A 24,568-nucleotide genomic window follows, 5' to 3' on the forward strand; every position below is an offset into this window, starting at 1 on the left:
AAGAAAACAAAGAAAAACTGAGGACCTCCACAGGTTGTTTTTGTCAAAATTTCTTTTCTGTTCAGAAGCAATAAAATAAGTAAAAATCTTAGTCGTTTCACAGCACGTTGGCTGAGCCTTTTCGTTGCAATGACTCATCCGGACGTTAGGGGGAGCCTCCTGCGCGCTTGTTGTTGACATACGTCATCAACATGCGACGGGCGATCAAACGGGTTTTAATTATAGCGTTTATAATCCGTGGACGTCCACCGGAGTCCCTTTGAAATCATAATAGAAGAATGTTCGTCCCCGTCAAACGTCTTTCAATGGGTGAGTCCTGATCATGAGACAAACGGCGCGAACACTCGAACAAGGAGGTGATTTTTATAACGAATAACTGTGTAAAATCTGTCTGATTTAGCTGTTAGTGAGCAGAGTTACCGTAACGTGTCTGGACTGTCTGGGAAAACTGGCTAAGCTTCGTTAGCTTCTGCACTTCAAATTTAATTCAGAGCAGAAAACAGGCAGCAACAGTAAGAGAAACCTGCTGGAAGCGTGAGCTTCTCTGGAAAAGTGCTCTTGTTTGGGTTTGCGCTGGTGGGATGGAGGTGACATTGCTCAGAGCTTCATTTATGTCTCCATCACTTCTTTGTAATTAACGCACAGATTCATTTCTTTGAACAAACGTTCGTCCCAAAGTGTTTTACAGCAAAGTCCTGATATTTAAACTTCACTGTCAATGAATCAGCTGTTGATTATTCCAAGTAATGGACCAGTAATTGAAGACAGAAACCAACATGACAAACATCCATCGAGTCAGAGTGGCTGCTATTGTAACGGGGTGATTGAAGGTTAAATGAGGTGATTCTGGCATCTCAGAGACTTTAAGTCATTCTTATGTGGATCCAGAAATAGGATTTTCTGTTCTATGTTTGTTTCCCTGGAGGACATTTTGACTCATCCAGGCATTGATTTGTTTACTGCACCCACTCAGTGATTGCATGGGACCGCAGGCGCTTGGTGATGTCATTGTAAACCGAATGTTTGGGATTGTTGAAAACTTAACATGATGGGCATTTTCTACTATCTGATGTTTTACAGACAATAAGAAACAGATGAGTCAGGGAAAGAAAGAAGGACATCCCGTGACAGCGTGCAGTTCACCTGTTCCTCCTCTGCTCGCTCTGACTGTCTTTTCTGCTCCTGCAGTTGGACTGTAGCGCACCAGGAGCTGCAGCAGCAGGGATGAGGATCCGGCTGCAGGGTCCCGGCCACGCTGCCAGTCTTCTCACTGAGCTCAACCGCTGCCGACAGTCACGTCGATACTGTGACGTGATCCTGCAAGTCGGCAACCGCACATTCGCAGCGCACCGTGCAGTGCTGGCCTGCGCCGGGACGTACTTCCGCAACCTGTTCGCTCGGGCTCCGGCCCCGTCCACCGCCGCCTTCTCTCTGGAGTTCATCTCCCCGGCCAACTTTGAGAAGGTGCTGACGTTCGTCTACACGGGGGAGATCTTCACCGATCTCATAGATGTTGGGGTGCTGTATGAGCTGGCTGAGAGGCTGGGCGTTCGTGAGCTGGTGAGGGCCTGTCACGCCACCTTCCCTGACCTGCAGGCTTCCGTGTCTGCAAACTGTAAAGCAGGCAGTTCTGGAGACCTCAGCCTGGACTCCAGCATGGTTGCCGCCGCTGCGTCCTCATCGGCTGCTGTTAATGCAGCTTCTGCGTCTGCGTCGTCTGCGTGCTCCTCCGCCGCCTCCTGCTCGTCTCTGTCTTCATCCGCCGCCCCGACCCCCGCTGCCGCTCCCTCGCCTCTCTTCCAAGCCAGGATGCCCAGGGCCGGCGGCGAAGCTCACGCCGGGTCTCTGTCTCTGGACCTGAAGGCAGAGGACGTCCAGTCTCACATCGGCTACGGGCAGATGGCAGCAGATCATCAACCAGCAGGAGGACACAGTCTTCTAACCAGCAGCCATTCCAGTCAGTGTGATAGCGTGCTGCCTCTGGGACCAGTGCTCCAGCTGAAGACTGAGCAGGGGCTGGAAGAAGAGGAGGCAGAAGGCAGCTGTGAGGACGTTTGCAGGGACAGACGAATGGTTTCTGAGAGGGCGGGAAGCTGTCTGCCTCAGAGCAGCGACGTCGCACCGTCTGACTCCTGCTCCTTCCCTGACTCCTCGGCTCAGCTCGGAGGCGAGGCCTGCGACCCGACGTCGTCCTCAGGAGAACCTCTGGGCGGTCTGCAGGTGGGGTCGGTGGAGGGCGGCATGGTGGACGTCCAGAGGGACGGCAGGCTGATGTTTGGAGAGGTGGAGGAGGGGGAGAACGAGGAGGAGAGGGAGGCCCTGCAAGGGAATGGAGCAATAGAGGGAACAGAGGAGGAGCAGTGGAGGCAGCTGGCAGGAGAGATCATCGAGCTGAGCGATGATGAGAACTTCATGGAGGAGGGAGATGAAGAGGATGATGAAGACGACCTTGTGTGTGTGGAGAATGGAGAAGGGAACTCAAGCAGCCAGGTAATGTTTGTATTAGGACACACGACATATAAACAGTATGTAATTTTAGGTAAATGTGAGTCTGCAGAACAGGAATCACGTTGTTCACTCCTCCAGGTGACGGGGAACATGGCGTCATGTAAAGCCTGCGCAGTGCCTCTCCCAGCAGACCCGGCCGCCATCAGACGACACGCCGAGACCCACCTGACGGAGCTCGGGCTTTGCAGGCTGTGCGGGGCCTCGTTTCCAGACCGCGTCGCCGGTGTCGCCCACTCCCTCTCCCACGTCGGGGTGCAGCTCTTCACCTGCGACATGTGTCACTCGCAGTTCTGCAGCCAGAACAAGCTGCTGCGCCACCACCGCCAGACAGCCTCCAGCTACACGATACCACAGGGGGCGCTGACCAACAGTGGCCAGGGTCTGAGCCCCGAGCTGCAGTGTGCAGTGTGCACCAAAACCCTCTGCAAGGACTTCCAGGTTGGTGTGTGTGGGTGCAGTATGCAAAAACCTCAAGTCGATCTAAGACATTAGTTACTTACTATGGAGTAATACAGTCCTTTAATTTGGCAGGATGCTGACATTAGATCCATTATCGTTTAAGAGCGGTGGCTCTATTCTTGGAATCACATAAGAACCAGATAAAAGTGAAACACTTGGTCTCAAAACCAAACATGCAGTGTGTCGAGGCGTCTGCTGTTTGTATGATTAACGTCAGAAAACCGATTTCATAGAGTGACGTGACAGTAACAGAAATTCAGACTGTGGAATTACTCTCTAACCAACTGTTCGCCCCGCTGCTCTCGTCAGACTCTCACGTTTATTTTCTGTGTCTGACCTCCTTCACAGACTGTCAAAGACCACCTGCTGAGCCACGTGTGTCCTCAGAGCCTGAGCTGCGGCGTGTGTCACCTCCCTCAGCTCTCCCTCTGCTCCCTGCTGTGGCACGCCCTCACCCACCTCTCCTTGCCCGTCTTCAGCTGCCCGCACTGTGGCCGCTGCTTCGTCGAGCGCCCCCTGCTGGACAGACACATGACTGCGCACGCCGAGGAGGCGGCAGCAAAGGAGAGGGAGCTGAGGGCCCTCAGAGTCGTGGCAGATGGAGCCGGAGGAGGTGGTGTGGCAGGAGCGGAGGAGTTGCATTGCTTCCTGTGCCCGCAGACTTTCCGCTCCTCCTCCACCTTTCAGTACCACCTCAGCCTGCACACCAGCGAGTCCCTGGGACCCGGTGGAGGCATCGGGGGCCACGGCTGGCCGGGCAAACGTAAAGCTGACCAGTCTCTGGAGTGCCCTCCGTCTTCCTGCTCCTCCTCCTCTCCGCGGGAGGTCGGCGGCCTCGTTAAAATGAGCAACATGGGATTGGGGCTGGGGGTGGGCTTCAGCATACCAGATAAGTTTTTTCAAGGGTCCGTACACAGCCTGTCCTCCGGGGTCCTGACCAACGGGAGCTCGGGCCAGGACGGGGGCGCCGGGGTGGCGGGCATCCGTGGGAAATGGTACCGCTGCCGCTACTGCGGCAAACGTTTCGCCCACTCGGGGGAGTTCACCTATCACCTCCGCATCCACACCGGGGAGAAGCCCTACCAGTGCAAGGTCTGCCTGCGCTTCTTCAGAGGCCGCTCCACCATGATCTGCCACCTGAAGACGCACGCCGGCGCCCTCATGTACCGCTGCACCGTCTGCGGCCTTTACTTCTCCACGCTGAAGCTGGTGTCGTCACACATGGAGCTCCACAAAGACCACCTGCCCCCGGACTTCAACATCGAGCAGACCTTCATGTACAACGATCACTCTAAAGAGCCGCTGCCCGCCGTGGACACCTGATCGCCTGGCGGCCGGCGTTTCCCTCCCCGCCCCCCTCCCCTCTCTTTGGTTGTCGTGGACCACATACTGCATAGAACAGACCAGGGCTGCAACTGATGATTATTTTCATTATTGATTATTTTTTTATCGTTTTGATTAATCGGTTGTTTATGTCAAAAAATGCCCAGAGTCTGAGGTGACGTCTTCAAATTTTGTTCCGCCAACAGTCCAAAACCCAAAGATATTCAGTTTAAAATGACACAAAACAGAGAAAAGCAGCAAATCTTCACATTTGAGAAGCTGGAACAAGAGACTGTTGGCATTAAATCCACGATCAGAAGTATTGAGGATTTCTTTTCTGTCAATCACTAATCGATGAATCGTGCCAGCTCTGTCTTAGACTTAGACGTTTAGAATGTAGTGGACATATTACCTGTCAGATGCTGTTCGCTGAGTCGACCGCTTCAGGTTGATCTCTGTGAACTAAGATGAAAAGAAGCCACTTGGTGGCAGTGTGTCTCCTGTCGTGTGTCAGGACAGACGGACGTCAGCGCTCTGCTGCGTCCTCTGCTCTGAATCTGTATCTTTATAACGTCAATATCAGGATAGGTTTCTATGTCAGTGATTGATAATTACACTGTTATTAAAGTAGCACCTCATTGTAGCATAGAAATTATTTTCCTATATTTGCAGTCAGTATTTTCGCACACGCGGTTTTTTATGTGTCTTTTAAAGTTTAATTTTTCACTCCACAGACGCGTGAAGACGAGGCGTCTTCATGAAGGATGTGCCGTTTAGTCACATGCTGTGTTCACTTGAAGCATGTCGTGCTGTAAAAAACATTTAATTGCCCATCACATTTCAGTGTAACATACGTGTCTTACCTCATATTTATGGCGACAGTGCAACTATTTATTATTTTTATGCCTTTATACATTTCATTATCTGTTTCTAAAGCTATCTATGAATGTTGGCCTTTTTTAAACGTTGCTTTTGAAAAGAATAAATAATAAATGCCTCCAGGAAGACTGTTATCACCCCTGAATGACTTTTCTAATCTGTTTCGGGTGACTTTTAAAAGCGTCCCGCACCACAAAATCCATCCATCATCAGAATTTCAGTGATGAACTTGCAGAATTGTGTGTCGTATTGTGAACCTCCTGCTTCCAGGGGCTTGTGACCTTTGCCCTTTAAAGCCCCGTCTCTTCCTGTTATTGTGCCATCTGTGGACTTACACCCCCTTTTCCTTTTTTCTGCCTTCTTATCGTTTCAACTGTTGAACGTGACACATTCCAGATGGAAGTAACTGTAATGAAGCTCAACAGCAACTGCGAGGAGATAACAGAGAGCAGCAAAGTGTCTCAGTGAAATAAACACATGAAGCTTCCAAACATGCATGTCCCACAGCCTTTTCATTGCTCTGCTCTGAGTACAAAGTTCAACTGAGCTTCAGTGGATACACACAGTGTTTGATGGAGTTTTATTGCATGTTAACAGGTGACCATGTTACAGCGCAGGAAGCCTACAGCAGCGTCCAGAAACAGATAAATAAGCGTCGAGTAATGTGAAGTATCTGTTAGATTTGTTATGAAAGGAAAACACTCATCTGTTCAGTTACATTTTCATATTTGCAGGATGTTTGTGTGGTTATGAGGATCGCTCTTATCTGGCGCTGGACAGAGTTGTTTACACACATTCCTGGTTTGGCGCTGAGATTTTAGAGGTTGCCATGAGTTCCTGTGGGAGCCAAGCAGCTTTGAGGAAAAAAAAAAAACAACGCTTTCCTGCTTTCCTGTTTCAAACTGATCAGATACATGATAAAAAAAACAGGAAGTGGATTATTAGAGGAAGGTGTCGGAGAGCCCATCTGCTCCGTAACAATCAGCACAATGAGTCTGTGAGACGAGACGTTGAACAATCTGTGCCTCTGGTGTTCTGAGGCACCGAGGCTGGATTCAGTTCTGTCGGATCTGTCGAACTCTTTCTCATCTCGGTTTTTTCCTTACGAGCAGATGTCAGACTGGCTGGTGCTGGCGTTGCTCAGCTTGCGTTGCTTCCCCGGGTCTCTGCTGCCTCCGTTGGGAGCGCTGGGCTGGATCCCCGCTCCCACCAGATCCTCAGTTCGCTCTCTGGGTAGGTAGTCCACCACAGCGTTGATCAGGTTGTTGCGGAAGCTCTTGCTGAGGAAGTTGTAGAGGATGGGGTTGGCGACGCAGTGGAAAAGAGACAAGCTCTGCACCACGCTGAAGGAGAAGTAGAGGACTTCCACCATGTTGCAGCTGAAGAGGAAGGGCTCGAGGTCATCTATGATCATCAGGAATAAGACCATGTGGTAGGGCAGCCAGCACACGACGAACACCAGGGAGTACACGTGCACCAGCCACACGTCCCTGCGGCTCTGCACATCTGGGTTTGCTTTAACTGCGCGAGCGATCAGCACATTGCAGGTGATGATGACGGCAGCGGGACCCAGGAACTGGAAGAGCAGGCAGAGGAAGGCCACAGAGACGAACCATGCGGTGTAGTTGTACTCGGGCAGCATGTAACAGCCTGGCTCGTCCCACTCTAGGAGGTCCACGTGGACGTTCTCCATCAGAGCCAGGAACAAGGAGAGCGCCCACAGGCCTCCGCAGAGCACCCAGCGGCGCCGGCCCACCGCGGGGAAGAAGGCCGGAAACGAGGGTCTGGTCAGGGACAGGTAGCGCTCCAGGGTCATGAAGGCCAGGAAGAAGGAGCTGCTGTAGAAGTTGACGACATAGATGAGGTTGGTGACCTTGCAGAGGAAGCGGCCCCACAGCCAAACCTTGTCCATGGTCACCTCCATCATGAAGAACGGCAGGATCACAATCACCATCAGGTCCGACAGGCTCACGTTGATGATGCAGAAGAGGACGCCGCTGGCCGAGTGGCATCGACGCCAGTTGACCCAGACGACCAGCGAGTTCTCCAGCAGGCCCACCATGAAGATGAAGAGGTAGAGCAGGAAGAGGGCGATGCGGCGATAGTCCGTATTCAGCTCGATGGTGCACTCATAGATGAACCACGGCGTGCCGTTCAGGTAGTCTAATGAGTGGTTGTGCCCGTGAGTGCTCATGGTCTGGAGTGAAAAGCAGAGAGAAACTGTTTCATATCTGGTAAGAGTTCAGATTTACTTTGGGGTTAATCAGATTATTTTTCAGACGTTGCATAACAGAAACACAGGAGGAGGAGGAGGAGGAGGAGGAGGGCGGCTGGCGTGCTGGGTTGAAATGGGTTGAGATGGATACTAAAACCACAACAGCTCATTAGAAATTCATTTCACAGCCTGCAACATGCAGTTCAGAGAGTAAAGTGTCTCACTTTGGGGTGACGTTAGTGCATGCTTGGACTGGTTATCACACTCCTACAACACTGCAGGACTCACGATGGACGGTCTAAAAAGAAACTGCAACTGAATCATTGATATCATCTCTTTTATTGCACATGTTCTTCATCTTATTCAAAACCTGGAGCCTACATTACCCACAATGCAACTCAAATACTGGAAGTTTGGTTGGACGTTCAGGTGTCTTGTACTAGTAGCGGCTAATAATCCTGGAGTCTCAGGCCTGCAGCAGAGATGAGGAGCTCCAGTCAACTGAGACGTCGTGCAGCTTTAACTAACTTTAAAGCTTAAAATCAGTGGAGTTCCCTTTGTAAATGCAAATTTAAGGTAGAAAAGGTTTGCAGCATTTCCAAAAAAGACAGAAGTGGACTCGACGTACCTTACTGTGATGATGAGCGTACTGGGGATGAAGAGGGCAAGTCCCTCCCGAGGCCTCGTTGTCTTCTGGAGAGTTTTCTGCGTGAAGCCTGCAGACGACTCCTTCCAGCTCTGATGTGGAGGGCTATCTGAGCGATCGAGGAGCCAGGAGTTTCTACCCTCCCATTTCTCATTAACACACACACACACACACACACACACACACACACACACACACACACACACATCTATCTAACAGGACATCCTCAGCGTGGCCACACAGCAAAAGGAAATGTGTGATAATTGAAGCTGGATGACAGAAAGGTGTTTCCAAGAATATCTGTTCCAACGAAGAAGACCTCACACAAAAACACTTCACCCAGAGCTCAGCCTGCTCTTTGCATCGTTGCTTTTCCACAGGCCTTTTTTCTTATTCAACATTTGAACTTTAAGAGATCTGCAGGAATATCTCTGCACAGGGAGAAATTGAAGAAACTAAAACTCAGTGTCCTTCACATTAAACATCCCACCTTCTCCCTCAAAGCTGGAATATATGGACAACATCAAAATATGTGGACCTTAAGGGTTAATTTTCCAATTAGTTTGAGTTTGTGTTTACTCTGTGGTGATGAGTTTCCCCAGCGAGTTACCCTGCATGATCCTCCAACAGTGAAAAAGGCACCACATGGTGGAGAACAATGCCAGGAAGCCCTGGAGCTCGGTGAGTGGAGGTAGAGGAGGTGGGAAGCCCGGGGCACGTCCCCTGAGGAAGGGGGCTCTTTAACCTGGACACACACACACATCCTCATTATCTCTTCATTTCAGCGCTCGTTAAAAGCGAGCTGCAGTTTGGCTTCGTGTCAGCCTGCGCAGGCGATCACAGAGCAGATGTGCCTTCGCTGACTTTATTCATGTGTTCATCCAGAATGTGCGGCGACCCCTCTGGTGAAATGATGCCACTGAGCAAAGCCGAGCAGCTCCTGGTGACGGAGCCCACATGTGTCCTCGCTTGAGGGACAGTTAAGGTCACGGCTGAGGTCAGCGTCATACTGAGACAACGCAGGAACGTTTGTGTTGGCTCTGATTCGCACTGATTAATGGGATCTGCCCCCTGGACGTGGTGATCCTACTGCCTCTCCGGATCGTCAGCAGTTTGCAGCTTAATGACCCCTTCAGCGGCGCCCTCCTTCTGTCTTGCTGCTCATCCTGCCTGAATCCTATTGTCTCAGTCTGTTCAGTTTTCTGGTGCAACACGTTGATACCAGTCAGCAAATTCTGTCTCCTCTGATGAAACAGGAAGGAACCAGTCAGCAAAAACACATCTGAGTGAGACAAACAGCAGTCCCTGACCCTCACCAAGCTGTTTAGGACTGGATTAAAACATGTAAAATAATAAAAACACCTTGGGTTTACCTGAAGTGTGACCTGCAAAGTAAATGACCTCTCAGGATTTAATTCCCTGCAGGTACAGCGAGGCCAACGGGCTGCAGCCATGCAGGGAGGCTGTGCTTTCAGCTAAATGCTAACAACAGCATGCTAACATGGTCACAGTCACACTACCAAGGTGCAGGACGGGTGTCATGATGACAACCCTCAGCGTCTTAGTTTCCCCTACAAAAAAACAAGTTTCTTCAAGTATACGCTCAGTATACTTTAACTTTTAAACTTGAAGTAAGAGAATACTTTGAGTGTACTTTTTATGTATTTATCAGAGATACACTAACAAAATTATCACGATTAAAAATTTGACAGACGCTTTTATCCAAAGGGACGCACATATGAATTTTTAAGTGTACTTGGCTCATACTGACAAATATCCAGAAAAGTGTACTTGTACTTTTGTTTCTATTCTTGCCTGATGCTGAAAGTTTAAGTATACTTTGCTTGTAGTTGTTCTTGTTCAGTAGTTGCACTTTTTCAGACATACTGGCTTGTTTGAGGCAGTACTCCAGCACATGTTTCACATGCTTTCATATAATCATGTTCAGGTTTTTAGTAGTAGCTTTGGGGTAAATAGTACTGAACCTGATCTTTTGTGTGCACAGCATCGCTTAACATTTGTGAATGTGGCAAAGAAAAAGCAAAATCTCACAATGCTGCAAACAAATGAACGATACTACAAACTAAACTGATGAGGGGATGAGGAGCAGGTGGAGAAACTCAGGTGAGGTGAATGAAAGGAGCTGATTGGCCGAGGGAAACACTGGGAACAGGGCAGCACTAACGGGGCTGATGCAGGGCAGGTGTGGAGGCTGTTTTGTTTGTGTGTGTGTACCTAAAGACTGTGGTCACACTGTGTGTTTGTTCATAACTGGGACATGAATCTGAGCTGTCGTTGTTCTTTTATTTTGCCGTCCAGTACAATAAGTTTCAGGGTGAAGATATTCAGATTCTCCTTTTGCAGCGTAGACGGGGAAAACTGAGTTTTTGGCTTCTTACGACCGACTGTGCATCATTTTTTCCTGGTTTCCACGAGAGTTTCTGTGGACTTTTTGCATGTTTACACATAAATGTAAAGTCACTCTTCCACTTTCACTGAGGAGCAGAGGTGTCAGAGTGGACTGGAGAGGTCACCGCGACATAATCCAACACTCCCTCGACACAGACCCCCGACCAACATCGCTGGTTTTGGACAAGACCCGGTCATGTGTTCACTAATCCTACTATGGAGTGTTTTTGTCATTGAGCAGTCAGACCTCTAGTTGCAGGTAGAAAGAAAGAAAGTTGACTGATGAGGGTTCAGTTCAGAAGAAATGTGAGTTTGATGTTGCAGTTAATTCATGTTTGGGTCTCAAATGTTTTTGTTTGAGGGGTCCGGCGATGTACCTGATGAGTGCAGCCTGATGGGTCACTGTGGTCAGGCCCAGGCCTCCTTTCCAGGCAGGATTTGTGAGACCATGGAGGCTGCAGAGGGTCCGTGAGCTGAAGCCTGCAGGCAGCTCTTCACAGTTTAATCGACGGTGTTTCATCAGGCACAAAGACATTTGAAGAGTTGTTAAGTTAACTTGAACTGCGTGGCTGGCAGTATTTCCACCTTCATAAATGAAAGGTTCTGACAGATTAATGCTTTCATGCACGAGTTCCTTTCAGAGACACGACCAGGTGACCCATCCGTCTTCTCCTCCTGCACACTCAGGAAAATCTAATCAGGCCGGTTTCATCACCTCTGAACGTCGTACTTGGACTGAACCCAATTCAGCAGTTCTTGCGATGACTGCCAACCAAAAGACAGATGTGACAATTCAGCATTTATCTCTGACGGGTTTCTCTCTCCTCTCTGGTCAGATGACAAAGCTGCAGTCAACGTTAGGCGAGAACCGGCCTCTTCAGCCTCGTGTGTGGGCCTTCTTCCTGTGCCACTGATACTGGTGACACTGTTGTTATGAGAGGGATGTATTTGCTTCCCTTCTTTGTTCCACCTCACACAACAAACCTGGTGTGGGGTTTGGTCTCTGGTGACACGGAGCCCCCGGTTGAGGAGGTGGACGTGATCTTTGCTAATCATTCGGATGATTCCTCCATTTGTCAAACAAGCCTAATCACAGTTTGTCACCTGGCTTAAGAAAGCCTGTGAAAAATGATGGAAACATTGCCGAGCAGCTTCAGATCAGGTGATCAGGTTCTTGCTTTGTTTGGTTTGCTGTTTCAAGCTTGGTTTTCTGGTCCTTTCATGTCACGCATCAAGTTTTCTTCCAGCATATTACTGAAGAAGAAAGGTGTGCAAAAGGTAACTGTATTCAAAAGTGATACTGAAAACCAACCTGCTGGTGGTGCTAAAGGAAAACCAGCATCGTCGGGAGTCATCCTCTGCTGCACCACAGTGACGGACTGGCTCACTGATTGACATTTTTAAATAATGAACACTGAAAGTTCGACTGAGGCTAAAATGAATTTTTTAAAGGGATTTAGTCATAACTCAAAATCTCATCTGTCTATAGTTTATCTGCAGGTGAAATGTTCCCACAAGAAATACTCCAAATAATAACGACTCCAACACTTTTCAGAAGTTCTCTGTAAAATATATTTTGGTCCAAAAGCTGATTTGCAAAAATACAACATGTGCAATCATGGAGTAGATGAGGCATCATACAGACTGCTCTGTGTCTACGCTGCCTTGCCAGTGTCTGGGAAAGCTGTATCATACCACTGTATTAAGGCTAACTGCATTAGCTACTGTAGTGAAATGTAGTGTTATTGTCGATGTTTTACACAGTACCCTAAATCTCACACGTCATTACAATACACAGACAATAGTTTCTAGTTCTATTGCTCTATTTTTCTATATCTTGTCCTATCACAATGATTCACATAGCACACGTTTTCCATTTTAATGCACAACACTACATGTTCAAAAAGGAGGAAGTCCAGAATGACGAAGGATGGGCTCATTTTTAGTGTTCTGAATTACGTCACGTGAGGTTTCTCATTAAAAAGGCAGGACTGATCCTAAAAGGCGGACAAGTCCCTTCCTGAATGTGGGCTCAGCTGTGGGTGAAGGTCAGCCGGCCCACGGTCTCTTTACAGGCTGTGGCAACTAAACGATGCAGGGCTGCCAAAACTGTTTACAGGCTGGAAAACACAATGTGCTTTCTGTTTAAATACCACACATTTACCTCTCCAACTGACAAGGCTGTGCTGCACGTTTTCTTTGTCATCTAGACTTTGGTGGAAAACAGGATTTGATCTGTTCAAATTGTTTCGTTGACTTAATCGTATGCAAAGTGCAAATCCTGCTCGGATAAAGCTTTGATCCCACACATTTGGCACTCTAAGCGTTCAAATAGCCTGCTTCAACACATAAATAATATCTCTAGTGTAGAGTCTGCTAGCATTATTTTTTAAACACCCATCTATAGTACAGATTATTCATTATTCTAAGATTTAAGGAAAAGTTTGACATTTTGGGAAATGCGCTTATTCGCTGTCTTACCGAGAGTCTAATACAAAGCTACCAGTAGCCAGTCAGATTAGCTTAGCATCAAGACTTGAAGCAGGGGTAGACAGCTAGCCTGGTTCTGTCCAGAGGTAATGAAATCCACCTACGGGCACCTCTGAAGCTCACTAATTAACATCTCATTTGTTTAATCCATGCACAAAGCAAAATGCTGAACTGACACATCGCGTGGGAAACCTCTCAAACCAAACGCTGTCGTCTTCAGACGTGATGGCAGGTGAGTGTTGTTAATTTTGGACTGAACCAGCTGAGCTGCTTCCCACAGGTTTCAGTATGTATGCTAACTGCTCTGCTGGTCCGCCTGTGGCTTCATATGTTAAAGCTGTGGCGGGAAGATTATTTTTAGCGTTAGCACGATAGCATCGGTGCACTCTTGTTTATTTTCCCGCCATAAATTATATTCATTCAGCTCCATATTTCCTCAGTGGATCTGTGGGGTTAGAGTTAGAGTTTGGGGGGTCGCCCCCCAGTTTGAGAACCATCCATGTTTACTCGCATGCAGTCGTCTTCTTCACTGCTCTTGTTGGTGCACTGCTGTGATCTCAGCATGTTCCCACCTGTTGATCAGTGGGACACCACAGCATGCAAGAGATGATCTAACTTTTGGAAAGAAAGCATACAAGCGCCCAAAATTTCAAACTCTTCCTCGTCAGTTTAGTTCATGATGGGGGAGTGAGACAAGAGTGAGTGAAAAAAAAAAAAAAAGAGAAAAATATTATTTGATCTGCACTGATGTGGTCTAACACTTCGAACACTGATCAACAGCAGTTTGTTTCCATGAACTTCACTGAGTTATTCCATTAACAGTGCTTAACATCTATGAGAAATGTTCCTTAAATCTTAAAAATAAATAGATGCATCAGAAGTAGTACATTATATTGCTACAACGTAAATAGTCCCACCTCAGATCACTACGCTTATGTAACGATCTGCGAGCGCAGACTATTTTTGGTCAATGGTAAAATAGACTTCGAGCTCTCAGCCGGATGAACTTGTGGCAGCGTTCAGAGCCGAGCGTTACGCAAAAATGTTTGAGATGAAGTCGCGAAATCGCTTGGCATACTGCTCGGGGTGGACCGTGGAGATTTCAGCACCAGCCTGCGAAACAGAGAGAGGAGACGTAGACAAAGAGCAAGGACAGAACGTCAGCGTCGTCAAGAGCAGCGTGGACTCCACGACATCAAACGTCGGCAGGTACGACTGTTCAACCAGCCGAGCGCAGCCCTCCACCTCCTGCGATACTCACCCCGTGTTTGACAGTTTTCGCTGCGTGAGCGGCTTTCTTCTTCGTGTCGTACTGAGTAAGGACGTCAATCAGGCCCATGAAGTAGACCTCCCTCTGAGGGGCTCCTGAGACGAAAGGCAGAGGACAATCAGAGTGATGTTAGCGAGCCTGGACTGACTGAATATACAAGCTACTAGTGAAGAAACAAATGTTAAAATCTTTGAAACTAAACTGTTGTTTTCCAGGTGATGGGAGTGGGGCTGAAAGTAAAACACGTGCACATGTGTAAAAAACTTCGGAGGAACATTTAAGACAGACGGATCCAGGCTGACTTTGGAGGCGTCCTGTTAGAGGAAAGGTCACTGAGATTCATCCTCCGGGGACCATGAATATCAGAGAACACCTTCAGACGTCACAGTTTAGTATCAGTCTTACATGGCGTTGTGTTGCTCACCTGCACAGCTCCCGATGGCGTACACGTCCACGTAGGGGTCGAACTCGCCGGGCCCCAGAGGTTTGCAGGCGGACATGTAGCCAGCGATTCCCTCTGGAGAGGTGCCATAAGAGCCCACCGTAGCGCCCGGTGCCAGGCCGTTCTCCGCCTCCGGTTCTTCCTCGTTGGAAACCTCCTCGCCCTCCTCCTCGTCCCGTTCAGCTCGACCCACATCGTGGATACCGAGCAGCAGGCTGTAGTCCATGATCTTCAGCCGCACCAGAAACTGGAGAAACAGGAGCCATTTGATTTACTGACAACACTGATTTACTGTCAGAAGATAGACGGTTAAACTGTGTCACCAACAGATGATTAACTAATGACAGCCGAGAAACTGGCGACAATTTCTGATTATCAAGTAAACGTTTTGGTCTGACATGGGAACACACTATGGTTCACGCTCAGGCTGCAGCTAACCATTATCTTCCTTATCCATTAATCTGCAGATTTTCTTCCTGATTAATCAATTAATCCACTGATCTCCTCAATTCACCTCCATCACCACTAAATGAACTTCTCATCCACCCTCCTGCTGCCAAAATGGCATCACAGCAGCCGTTCCTCCCTGACCAGCCGATGCTGCCGCCGTGTGGCGGAGCTGTGCAATGACAGCGAGGCGTCACCCACCTCCACGTCTCTGTTGACCTTCTCCATGAACTTCTCCTTCTGCTCCTCGGTCACATAAACCTTCTGCATGTTGTTCCTGAAGTCCATGTCCTTGAAGGTCGGAAGCTCTTTTCCCTTCAGGCATAAAACACACGTTTAGGAGGACATCTGCTGAAAAGCAGACAACAGAAATGGACAGAAGGCAAGAGGCTTCTTTTACCCGTTCTTTGTCACTTGCTTCACGAGCCACCAGAGAGCCCTGCAAGAGCAGACGTTAGAAATACAGTGACTGATCTCAGGCAGACACCAAGCATCACTACTTAATCATATATACATCATTGACATGTGTGATTCCAGTGAATATTGTCCAGTTAGAAACACGCTGTCTTCACTTAGAGACTCAGAGGACTGATAGAGAACTTCATCACATGGTGCAACGACAATCACCTGAAGATCAATATCAGCTCAACCAATCAGCTTCTGCCGGACTACAACGCTTCAAATATGGACGCTGCTGCAGAGAAGCTACAAACACACACAAGTTCAACCTGACAGCACAGAAGATCTGAACAGTCGGACAGTCTGAAGATCTGAGCGGATGTGAAACATGATCACAGTCTGTCCTTCAGGTCCTCAGTGTTAGGATGTCACAGTGAATTTGACCTTCGGGATTTAAAATGTCATCACTTCATCATTTTATCATATTTGACGTTACGAATTCTTGGTGGTCAAACGTGTTTTGTGAGGTCACAGTGACCTTTGACCACCAAAATCTGATCACTTCCAAGTGAACGTTTGCACCAAATCTGAAGAAATTCCCTCAAGGTGCTCCTGAGAACAGGACGGACTGACAACCTGCAAACACAAAGCCTCAGCGCTGAGACTTAATAAAATCAGACAATTAAAATAACAGAAAAATGGAGTGAAATAAATAACAATAAAGATAAGAACAATAAAACAGTTAAGACGTGTTGGACATACACTTCACTGTGTCACATGCACCTTGTAGTCTTCAGTTCATTTGCTCTTGTTTGGTTTATTTTTATTTCATATATTTTTCTAATTATTTTTTACTTTCTCCATTATCTGTACTTATTTCTGTCCCTGTGCTGCTGCAACATCTGAACTTCTCCTGTGGAGATCAATAAAGGCTTATCTTATCTTACTGTAAACAGGATATTAAGCCACTTCAGGTCTGAGAGCTGAAGGTGTGAATTAGCGGTTTGTTATTTCCTGTGCATCTCTGGGCCGCGTGAGACAAAACTCATTTCTGCAGGGACGAGAGGCGGCGTGTGTGATTAAAGGTCGGGCGTTCGCCGTGCAGTTCCTCCTCACCTTCAGGTCGTACTTCCTGTGTACCACCAGCCTGTGGCTGAACATGTTCCTCATGACGATCAGATAGGTCTCCTCGTTGTCCACGCTCACCCGGTACATACCCAGGAACTGTGGCAGCAGGGTGCTGCCGTGACACTTCACTATGTGCTGCAGAGAGGAAACAGCGGTCAATTTGCATGGCAGGTACAGAAAGAGGAATTCTGTGACGGGAAGTCTCGATGCTAAACGTACTAAAATACAGTAAAAGGCAGCGTAAGCCAGTTTTAGAGGCACGGAGGCTAACACTGGCCAATTTCAGAGGTCACTTTGAATATAAACCAATTACTGCGTCAGTTCAGGTTGGGCTGTCAGCCGCGCTCAGCACTCGCAGCAGTCAGTTAAAATAGACTGACCTCATTCAGCGTCCCCTGAAACACGCTGGGCAGAACGTTAAAAGACATCACTCCACACGTCTTCACCGTGTTTTTGTTTGTGCGTCGTTATTTTAATCTTGAACCCTCCTGGAGCAGAGAGACGTCCGTCTCTGCACCGGGGGCACCTGAGCACGTTGGACAGGTGAAAATCTGTGGTGGGCGACTGCACAGGTATCAGAGGAGACACACGGCAGTCTACGCCAAGGCCGCAGCAGTGTGTGTGTGTGTGTGTGTGTGTGTGTGTGTGTGTGTGTGTGTGTGTGAATGAGAGGCCAGTTGTAAACTTGTCCATTAAGGTAGTAAAGTGCTATAAAGTGCAGTCCAATTAATATTATTACTTATTATTATCATTACCTTAAATTATTATTATTTTCCCAATTCATCAATTTATCACTGATTCATGATAAACACTTGTTTTGTCTGGGTACCAGTTCCAGATATTCAGGTCACCATCACACAAAACAGAGAAAAGCAGCAAATCCTACAACCGATAAGCTGGAGGCTCGAATCAATTATCGAACTAATTGATGATTAATCTTCGGTTGATCCATTAAATGGATTAATCGACTGATCCTCGCAGCTCTGCACCAAACTGAGTGACAACAGCATGAACCAACATAAGAAATGGTGCCTTCAGGAATGTTTTCACTTGACATAAGACGCCAGGTTCATTCGTCATCAATAATGTGAGTTTAACTAATGTGGTCAGAAAGTCGCTGATTTGGCCTTTAGAGGCTGCCATAGAACTATGAAGCACAATAACAACAGACTGTTTGAAAAGCTGGTCTCAAGACCTTGAGACAAAACCCCTGCAGCTGCCAAAAAACAAAAAACCTGATCCTCAACACTCTGACAATTCACCCAAAATACGCCTAAAAGCCAGAAGTACAAAAGGATAAAGCCTTTACTTCAAAGCTACGGTGTCCTGATACTCAGCTGAAAAAACCAAGACGTCCCAGAGCTACAGTGATTCATTTGGTTCACACAAAGCAGCTGTTCATCACGTCAAACACACACCCCTGAAACTACACCACGAAAACTGATAAGATAAACTGTCACGATGAACGCAGCAAACTGCGCGATGCCAACGCAGGAGCTCCGCTAACAACGAGCTCATTCAGGGCAAAGTGAATTAAAAAACAGCCTGAAACAGAGCTGCCATTTTCCTCGTCTCCCTCCCAGCTCTCTGTGGGCCGCCTAACCACAGGCTACACATTCCAACAAGAGCTCAAAGCCGCCAGAAGTTTACTCGCTGGTATGTTTAGCCTGAAGTGAGACCCAGTTTTGAAGAGTCCAAGCGACTCAGGCCGGGCAGCGAATGTGAAATTAAAGCTAATAGAAAGAGAAAACTGGAGGTGGAAGCGTGTCCCCTCGCTCTTATCTCACCTACAAACGCTATCTGCTGTTTCCAAGAGCACAGATGTGCTGATACCAGCATTTGAATATCTTTAATAAACAGACGATCATATAACAGAGCGTTTGTTCTCTGCCCTGAGCTCGGTCGTGCTGTTGATGACCGGTTTCCCCGCAGGGAGGTCAGAGAGTCAGGTTTAGGGTCTTGCTCAAGGACACGTCGGCAGGACAGATGCTTGCCGTCCTCGGGTCGAACACGTACGTGTCTTCGCGCTCGCTGCACCACTCTGCTGCTCCTGGCAAGACGCTTCGTCTAAAAATAGTCATATTTGGGTCAACTTCCCTCACCCCAGGAAGTGCTCGTTTTAGGAACTCTGTGACAAAAGCTCTCAGGAGCTTCAGCGACAAAAGGTCCAAACAAAGGTTAAAGAGAAGTGCTGTAAGTAGGACACAGAGAGCCACAGATGTGAAGCTTCATGCACAGTTCAGGACAGCAGACAGGAGGCGAACGGTCCCGGCTCCGTGTGACGTTACTGTGTGAACGCTGAGTGAATGAAGTCAACCTCAACCCTTGAATGAATGAGCAGAAAGCAGGCGGAGGAGAAACATTCAGAGACGCTCGTGAGGAGGTTCAGACGCCATTTTACACCTGCTATTAACATGAGATCTGTGTCCGGAGAGGCATGTGAACGCGAGGTCTGGCTCATATTGTGTTCAGATCTCAGGAGTAAACACAATCCGTGTAACGTGATGGCATCTGTACACAACAGAGGTGTTTGTTTTCAGCCAAGTTTAGAGAGCGAGAAGCTGGAAGAGACACGCCTCTGATGATTATACAAGTATTCTGTGCGACGACAGCTCCGAGCATGCGTTACTCAACAGAACTGGTGGGAAATGAAAACAATCCGGGTGGAAAATAAATGATCCACAGTAAAAAATAAGTGTGTGAGACGCCTTGCACTCATCTGTGCAGCTGATCTGCTGTTAACAAGGTAGATCATTTATCTAGTCGATGAGTCGCCTGCACGCTGGTGCTGCAACACCCCGGACAAACGGACAAGTAAAGGAACAACTTAATGCCGCTCACAGAACTCTGATTTTTGAAAGGGAGTCTGGATGATCTGCCGCCACTTCAAATGACTCAAGCACTGGTTTGATCTCAGTGAGGATAATGAATAATAATAACGTTATCTGAGAGTACATTAGAAAATTGGAATTCAGATTGAAACCTCAGTCATGTGTGAATGTTTAAGGACACGTTGTGATATTTTAGATTTCGCTTCAATCTGAAGTCTGCTGTATCTTATTCCTCTGTGCCAAAGAGCTCCAATCAAAAGCTATCTAAACTATTAAATACACATTAATTAACCACACTATTGCACTGGGTTCCTTCATGACCATGAACACTGCAGTTTAATTTGACTCAATCGCACATAAACCGTCCTGCTGCCCCAAATACCCACTAAAGGACAAACTACAGGGACCAGATGAGACTGAGTGAAATCGGGAACAGGGGAGCTGGTGTTGGGCGTGGTACGTTACACTCAGTGTCAACAAACAGCAAAACAGCTGAAGCCGATTATTTTGAGTCATGAAGTCAACTGTCTGTCATCAGGAAGAATGTGTTGTATGCAACAGTGTGTAAATCATCAACCAGTACATAAAACTCCCATCAGTGAGTTTCATCAGCACATCTGTCACATCTGTCTGTACAGTCCCTGCTGCAGCCAGTGGAGAGGCGGATCAGTGCCCTTCTGTGGGCGACACCGGCAGAACGTTTAACAATGATCAGTATTCAACGCTTCATTAGGCCACAGCTGATCAAAACTCAGGTTTGTCTAATTTTTGGGACAAACAGGACAGAATTCAGGATTCAGGACAACTGTTTGTAATTCAGGACTGTCCCAAATTTCGGGGCATCTGGTCACCTTAACTCCAACAAATGCTCTATTTACTCCTGTTGGAGTAATGTCTCCTGATGAGTGCAGTGACCAGCTGCTGTTAGGAAATTTAAGCTTTATTAACAGTGAAAAGAGGGCAGAGCTAGGTGGCCAAAAATCAGAAGCTTTAGGACACAAAAAATATCCCAAAAACTAAAGAGAGCACAGACATCCAGTGTGACAATCAGTTCAGCAGAGATGGAGCACTAAACTCTGCACACTAACCCCTCTGCTCCTGTGGTTTGTGTTTCCGGCCCAATATCTGCAAACAGCTAGCTAGTTAGCGTTAGCTGCCCAGCAGGCAGGGACAGACTGAACAAAGCAGAATCTGCAGACCTTTCCAGCAACTCCCATGACTCCCATCACCTCTCGTGACCAGATGATGCCTCGTCAACAAAAACAAACCTAGAGACAGCGTAAGCTAGCCACCCATAGCCGCAGCAGTGCTGTAAACTTTAGGTGGTGCTTATAATGTGTAAAACGCTGCCATCACAGTTTACAGGACTGTACGGATTGAAGAGTCAGTGCATCCAGCCATCATTTACGTGACATTTTTGTACACGTCGTGATAACTCGATTTTCACAATATAGACATTTTACACATTGTACAAAAACTACAATAATAATATCCCCAACTCAAAACTTTTTGTTCATGACACATTTTTAAAGATCTGCTTCCTCAGTAGGAACCAATGGGCTTAGGGCTGAGTGCCACAGACTCAGTCAGAAAGTACTGACAGGCAGACAGACTCTTTTGTGTTGTGATTTCTTGACAATAAGAAAAATAGCAGACTTTTCCTTTAAGCATCCAGACCTCACCTGGTGATACTCAGACAGGATGTTGTGCATGTCGGCAACGTCCTCGCTGGAGATCTGCTTGATGACCAGCGTTCGGTCGTAGGAGTTGAGGAGAAGACAGTCACCCTGGTCATCTGCACTCCTCATCGGGGGGCTGCGGGTCAACGAAACCTGGAGAAGAAGAAACGAAGAGCGCAGGTTAAGTGTTTCATCCATCATTAAAGAATCTTCTAGATCCATCTCCTTGTATTTACAGCAGACAGCCAACAAAGAACATCAGAACACTGATTCAACAGCACACACGTACCTGATAGTCCAGATCCTCGATACCAAACCGTTCCCTCAGATTGCGGAAGACCTGAGGACAGTATTCTTTGAACTTGAAATGTCCTGGAAGGTTTTCTCTGCATGAGGGGAAGAGGTCGGAAAGTGAGAAGGAGCCGGCCGAACGCACACAAACAAAAAAAAGAACCAAACATCAGTGAAACTCTAAAGTCCAACACAGACTTCAGGACCGTGTCGTCTGTTCATTCGTCAGGATGTTCGGCACAACAAGAGCTAACGGCCACTGATGTTATCTCACAGGAACCAGTTTTTAGGAAGCATCACAGGCGGTACGTTTTTACATGTCTGATTTGTTTACGTTTCATCCAATCCTGCTTCACTGTGCACGAATGTTGGCATCTTACTTGTTGAAGAGGTGGTTGTTGACTTTGATCTTGGTGTTGGCTTTAAAGTCATCAGGCAGCAGCATGACGGGAACAGGCACCTGGTTCAGATCGTTGATCTGAAAGAAGGGAGGTGATTGAGATTAGATAAGAAGAGCCCACTCAGAGACTAAAACAGAAAATTTAATCTGCAAGCTATATTGATAATCTATCAATGGTTAAGGTCATTTATTCAGGTAAACGTTGGTCTCTGGTTCCAGCCTCTCCAGTGTCTCATATTCTCTCTGTTTTAAATCATTATACATTGAATATCTTTGCAGTTTGTAGATGGAAAAATCTGAACATTAAGAATTTGTTATATTGAACTCTGTGAACTGATTCCATCGATTGATCTCAATGAAAAATGTCCATCACAACATCCTTCATTTACTATGATCTAAGACTGGTTGGTTTCTAAAATGTCAAAAAATGTTGAAAAATGTCAAGCAGTGTATTTCTCAAAGCCCAATATGACGTCCTCAAGTGTTTTGTTCTGTCCACAACTCAAAGATAATCAGTTTACCGTCACAGAGGAGCAAAGAGCGAGAAAATGTCCACGTTTAAGAAACTGGAATCAGAGAATTACTCAAACTGATTAACCAAAATAAAATAGTTTCAACTAATCGATCAATCGATCTAATCTATCAGCTATATTATGGTCCAAGAAACGAAAACGCAGCAAAATTCCCAAAACTCAAAACTGTTTCAGAGCAGTTTTCAAACTTCAGATCTGGTCTACCTTTACATCCACCTGAGTGTAACGTTAGATGCTGTTACACTTGTTATGCTGCATTCTTCCTCCCATCAGATTCAATGAAATGATAAGAAATTTCTGCTAAGTCTCCAAAAATCTGTTAACAATCGCCCCTCACTGGATTTTTATGGCCTTTACCAAACATGCTGAACCCATAGTAATGTTATAGCATGTTAATAGCTGTTAGCTGGTTGTGTATCTGTGTAACAGACACGGGTGGACAGATGTGTAGGAGTCTGACTGCAGGTCAGCGGTAACCACCTGTGGATATCTGGTCAAAACATCGGTGTTTTTCCGGTCTGGACCCGCTGAATCTGACGGGTCACAGGTTTCGGTGTTGAGACCAGCTGCTAGTCTGTCTCACTTGCTAACGCTCCTGCTAACGGAGCTAGCTAGTTTTACATGACACTGATACAGTGCGGCTACTGTCGGCGGTAACGTTAGCATTCACCGCAACGTTAGCTTCCTGCTACTCACCGAGTGATTGACGCCCCACATGAAGACACTGAGGACAGGGTCGCTAGCTCGAAACACCTTCACCTTCTGCTGCACAAAATGCTTCTTTTTCGTTTTAGTCTTGGGCGCCAGGATCACCATGGGACTGGAAGAGGCCCCCGAGTTCCCGAGGGCAGCCATGACCGCAGACTGGCTCTCCTCGTCCCTGCTGAGAGAGCTGGTGCAGGCGGTGACACTTCTTCCTGATGGCTACAGTTACGGAGCTAAACGAGCTAACGTCTGCCCAACCGCTCCTCCCCGGGTCTCTCAGACCGACACGGCGACGACAACCAAAGGTCACCCGTTGAGCTCCGGTTGTGTTATAACGATACCGACGCTGTTTTCCCGAAGCACGATGTAATGTTTAAGCCTGTGAGATGAATCATTACTTAACTTCATCCATGCGTGACAACATATTTTCAAATAACTGCTGACAGTCCACCACCGCCCCCTCGAGCCCAGCCATGTTATTCTCAACCACGTGGTGAGTTTGTGATTGACAGGTGGCAGGGACCAAATAAAATCGACGATTACGCATCAGGTGACCCTCAGATGGGCGGGCACATTGTGTTGTAATGGTGCGTTCCCGTTACGGTCTACGATCGGAATTACCAACTCTCTACGTAACTTCAGCACTCCGTGATTCGCTCACACACCGTGAGGCATTCACGTCACATAGATTTACGCTCCTTATGAAAACATTTGGGGATAAATCAAACGTTATTCTTTACGTATTATCCAGCAGCGAGTTACATCTTTAGCCTCAATGTTGTCATCTAACACATGTCTACTTTCATCGCAGATGTCAAAATTTCCCAAAGTCAAACAACATTTACATTAAAAAAAATCTGCAAACTGTAATGTGGTGGAAAGTAACTAAGCAGATTTACTCAAGTGCAGTTTTAAGGTACTTGATACTTGAACTCCACAACATTTCATAGGAAAATATTGTCTGCCAGCTGTGGTTACTAATTAGTTTTCAGATAAAGATTAATCAACCTTTTTGGCAGACACCTTATAAAAACAAGTGTCTTGTGGGCTTCTTATCATGTTTCCATTGAAGGAGAGATTGATCCTTTAAACATTTTAGATGGTCTCATTTAAATAACTGTTTTAGGCCTCTCAGATTTATCTGATGACACTTTGGACGGACCTGACCCCCCAGGTTTTATTTTAAAACACATTTTTTCTGATAGTCTTACTGTACTTTCACATAAGGAGGGTTTTGAATGGTTTTGAATTTCCTTGAAATGAAGTATTTTTACTTTGTCCCATGGGTACTTGTACTCAGTACGTAAATGATCTGAATACGTTTTACACCACTGGGGCAAGGCCTGTAAGGGCAGAGAAGCCAGGGTGTCTAACTATCGTCATGACGTGTGTAATGAAGTGGGTGCTGTGGGAAAGACATTGGTACTGCAGGCTGCAGAAATCTCTCAGTTGGTCACTGAACAGACTTTATCCAAGTAAACCTCACCTGCTGTGTGCTTAGATGACAGAAAGTC

The 24,568-nt window shown here is 47.0% G+C and overlaps 3 protein-coding genes across 4 annotated transcripts; 1 reads left to right on the top strand and 2 right to left on the bottom strand.

The window, feature by feature from the left end:
- Positions 1 to 178: 178 nt before the first annotated feature.
- zbtb39 (zinc finger and BTB domain containing 39) lies at positions 179 to 5,303 on the top strand. Of its 2 annotated transcripts, none has more exons than XM_076740016.1 (4): positions 179 to 309; positions 1,189 to 2,490; positions 2,587 to 2,946; positions 3,316 to 5,303. In XM_076740016.1, the coding sequence occupies exons 2-4, from the start codon at positions 1,225 to 1,227 to the stop codon at positions 4,288 to 4,290; spliced, it is 2,601 nt and encodes an 866-aa protein (XP_076596131.1). In that variant the 5' UTR covers positions 179 to 309; positions 1,189 to 1,224; the 3' UTR covers positions 4,291 to 5,303. The 2 variants fall into 2 exon arrangements, with proteins under 2 accessions (XP_076596131.1, XP_076596132.1); XM_076740017.1 differs by having other exon boundaries at positions 218 to 309; positions 1,081 to 2,490.
- A 448-nt stretch (positions 5,304 to 5,751) lies between these two features.
- On the bottom strand, positions 5,752 to 8,125 carry ackr5 (atypical chemokine receptor 5). Its single transcript, XM_076741554.1, has 2 exons — positions 8,013 to 8,125; positions 5,752 to 7,366 (listed from the first exon to the last, which is right to left on the bottom strand). Exon 2 carries the CDS (start codon positions 7,361 to 7,363, stop codon positions 6,272 to 6,274), a length of 1,092 nt encoding a protein of 363 aa, XP_076597669.1. The 5' UTR covers positions 7,364 to 7,366; positions 8,013 to 8,125; the 3' UTR covers positions 5,752 to 6,271.
- Positions 8,126 to 11,991: 3,866 nt separating this feature from the next.
- On the bottom strand, positions 11,992 to 23,555 carry pip4k2ca (phosphatidylinositol-5-phosphate 4-kinase, type II, gamma a). Its single transcript, XM_076741651.1, has 10 exons — positions 23,046 to 23,555; positions 21,797 to 21,894; positions 21,415 to 21,511; positions 21,129 to 21,278; positions 16,604 to 16,750; positions 15,489 to 15,527; positions 15,290 to 15,403; positions 14,624 to 14,888; positions 14,191 to 14,294; positions 11,992 to 14,042 (listed from the first exon to the last, which is right to left on the bottom strand). Exons 1-10 carry the CDS (start codon positions 23,202 to 23,204, stop codon positions 13,962 to 13,964), a joined length of 1,254 nt encoding a protein of 417 aa, XP_076597766.1. The 5' UTR covers positions 23,205 to 23,555; the 3' UTR covers positions 11,992 to 13,961.
- Between the last annotated feature and the right edge of the window lie 1,013 nt (positions 23,556 to 24,568).

The sequence above is a fragment of the Chaetodon auriga genome, chromosome 10 (genome assembly GCF_051107435.1).
Source record: "Chaetodon auriga isolate fChaAug3 chromosome 10, fChaAug3.hap1, whole genome shotgun sequence".
Classification (NCBI taxonomy): Eukaryota; Metazoa; Chordata; class Actinopteri; order Chaetodontiformes; family Chaetodontidae; genus Chaetodon; species Chaetodon auriga.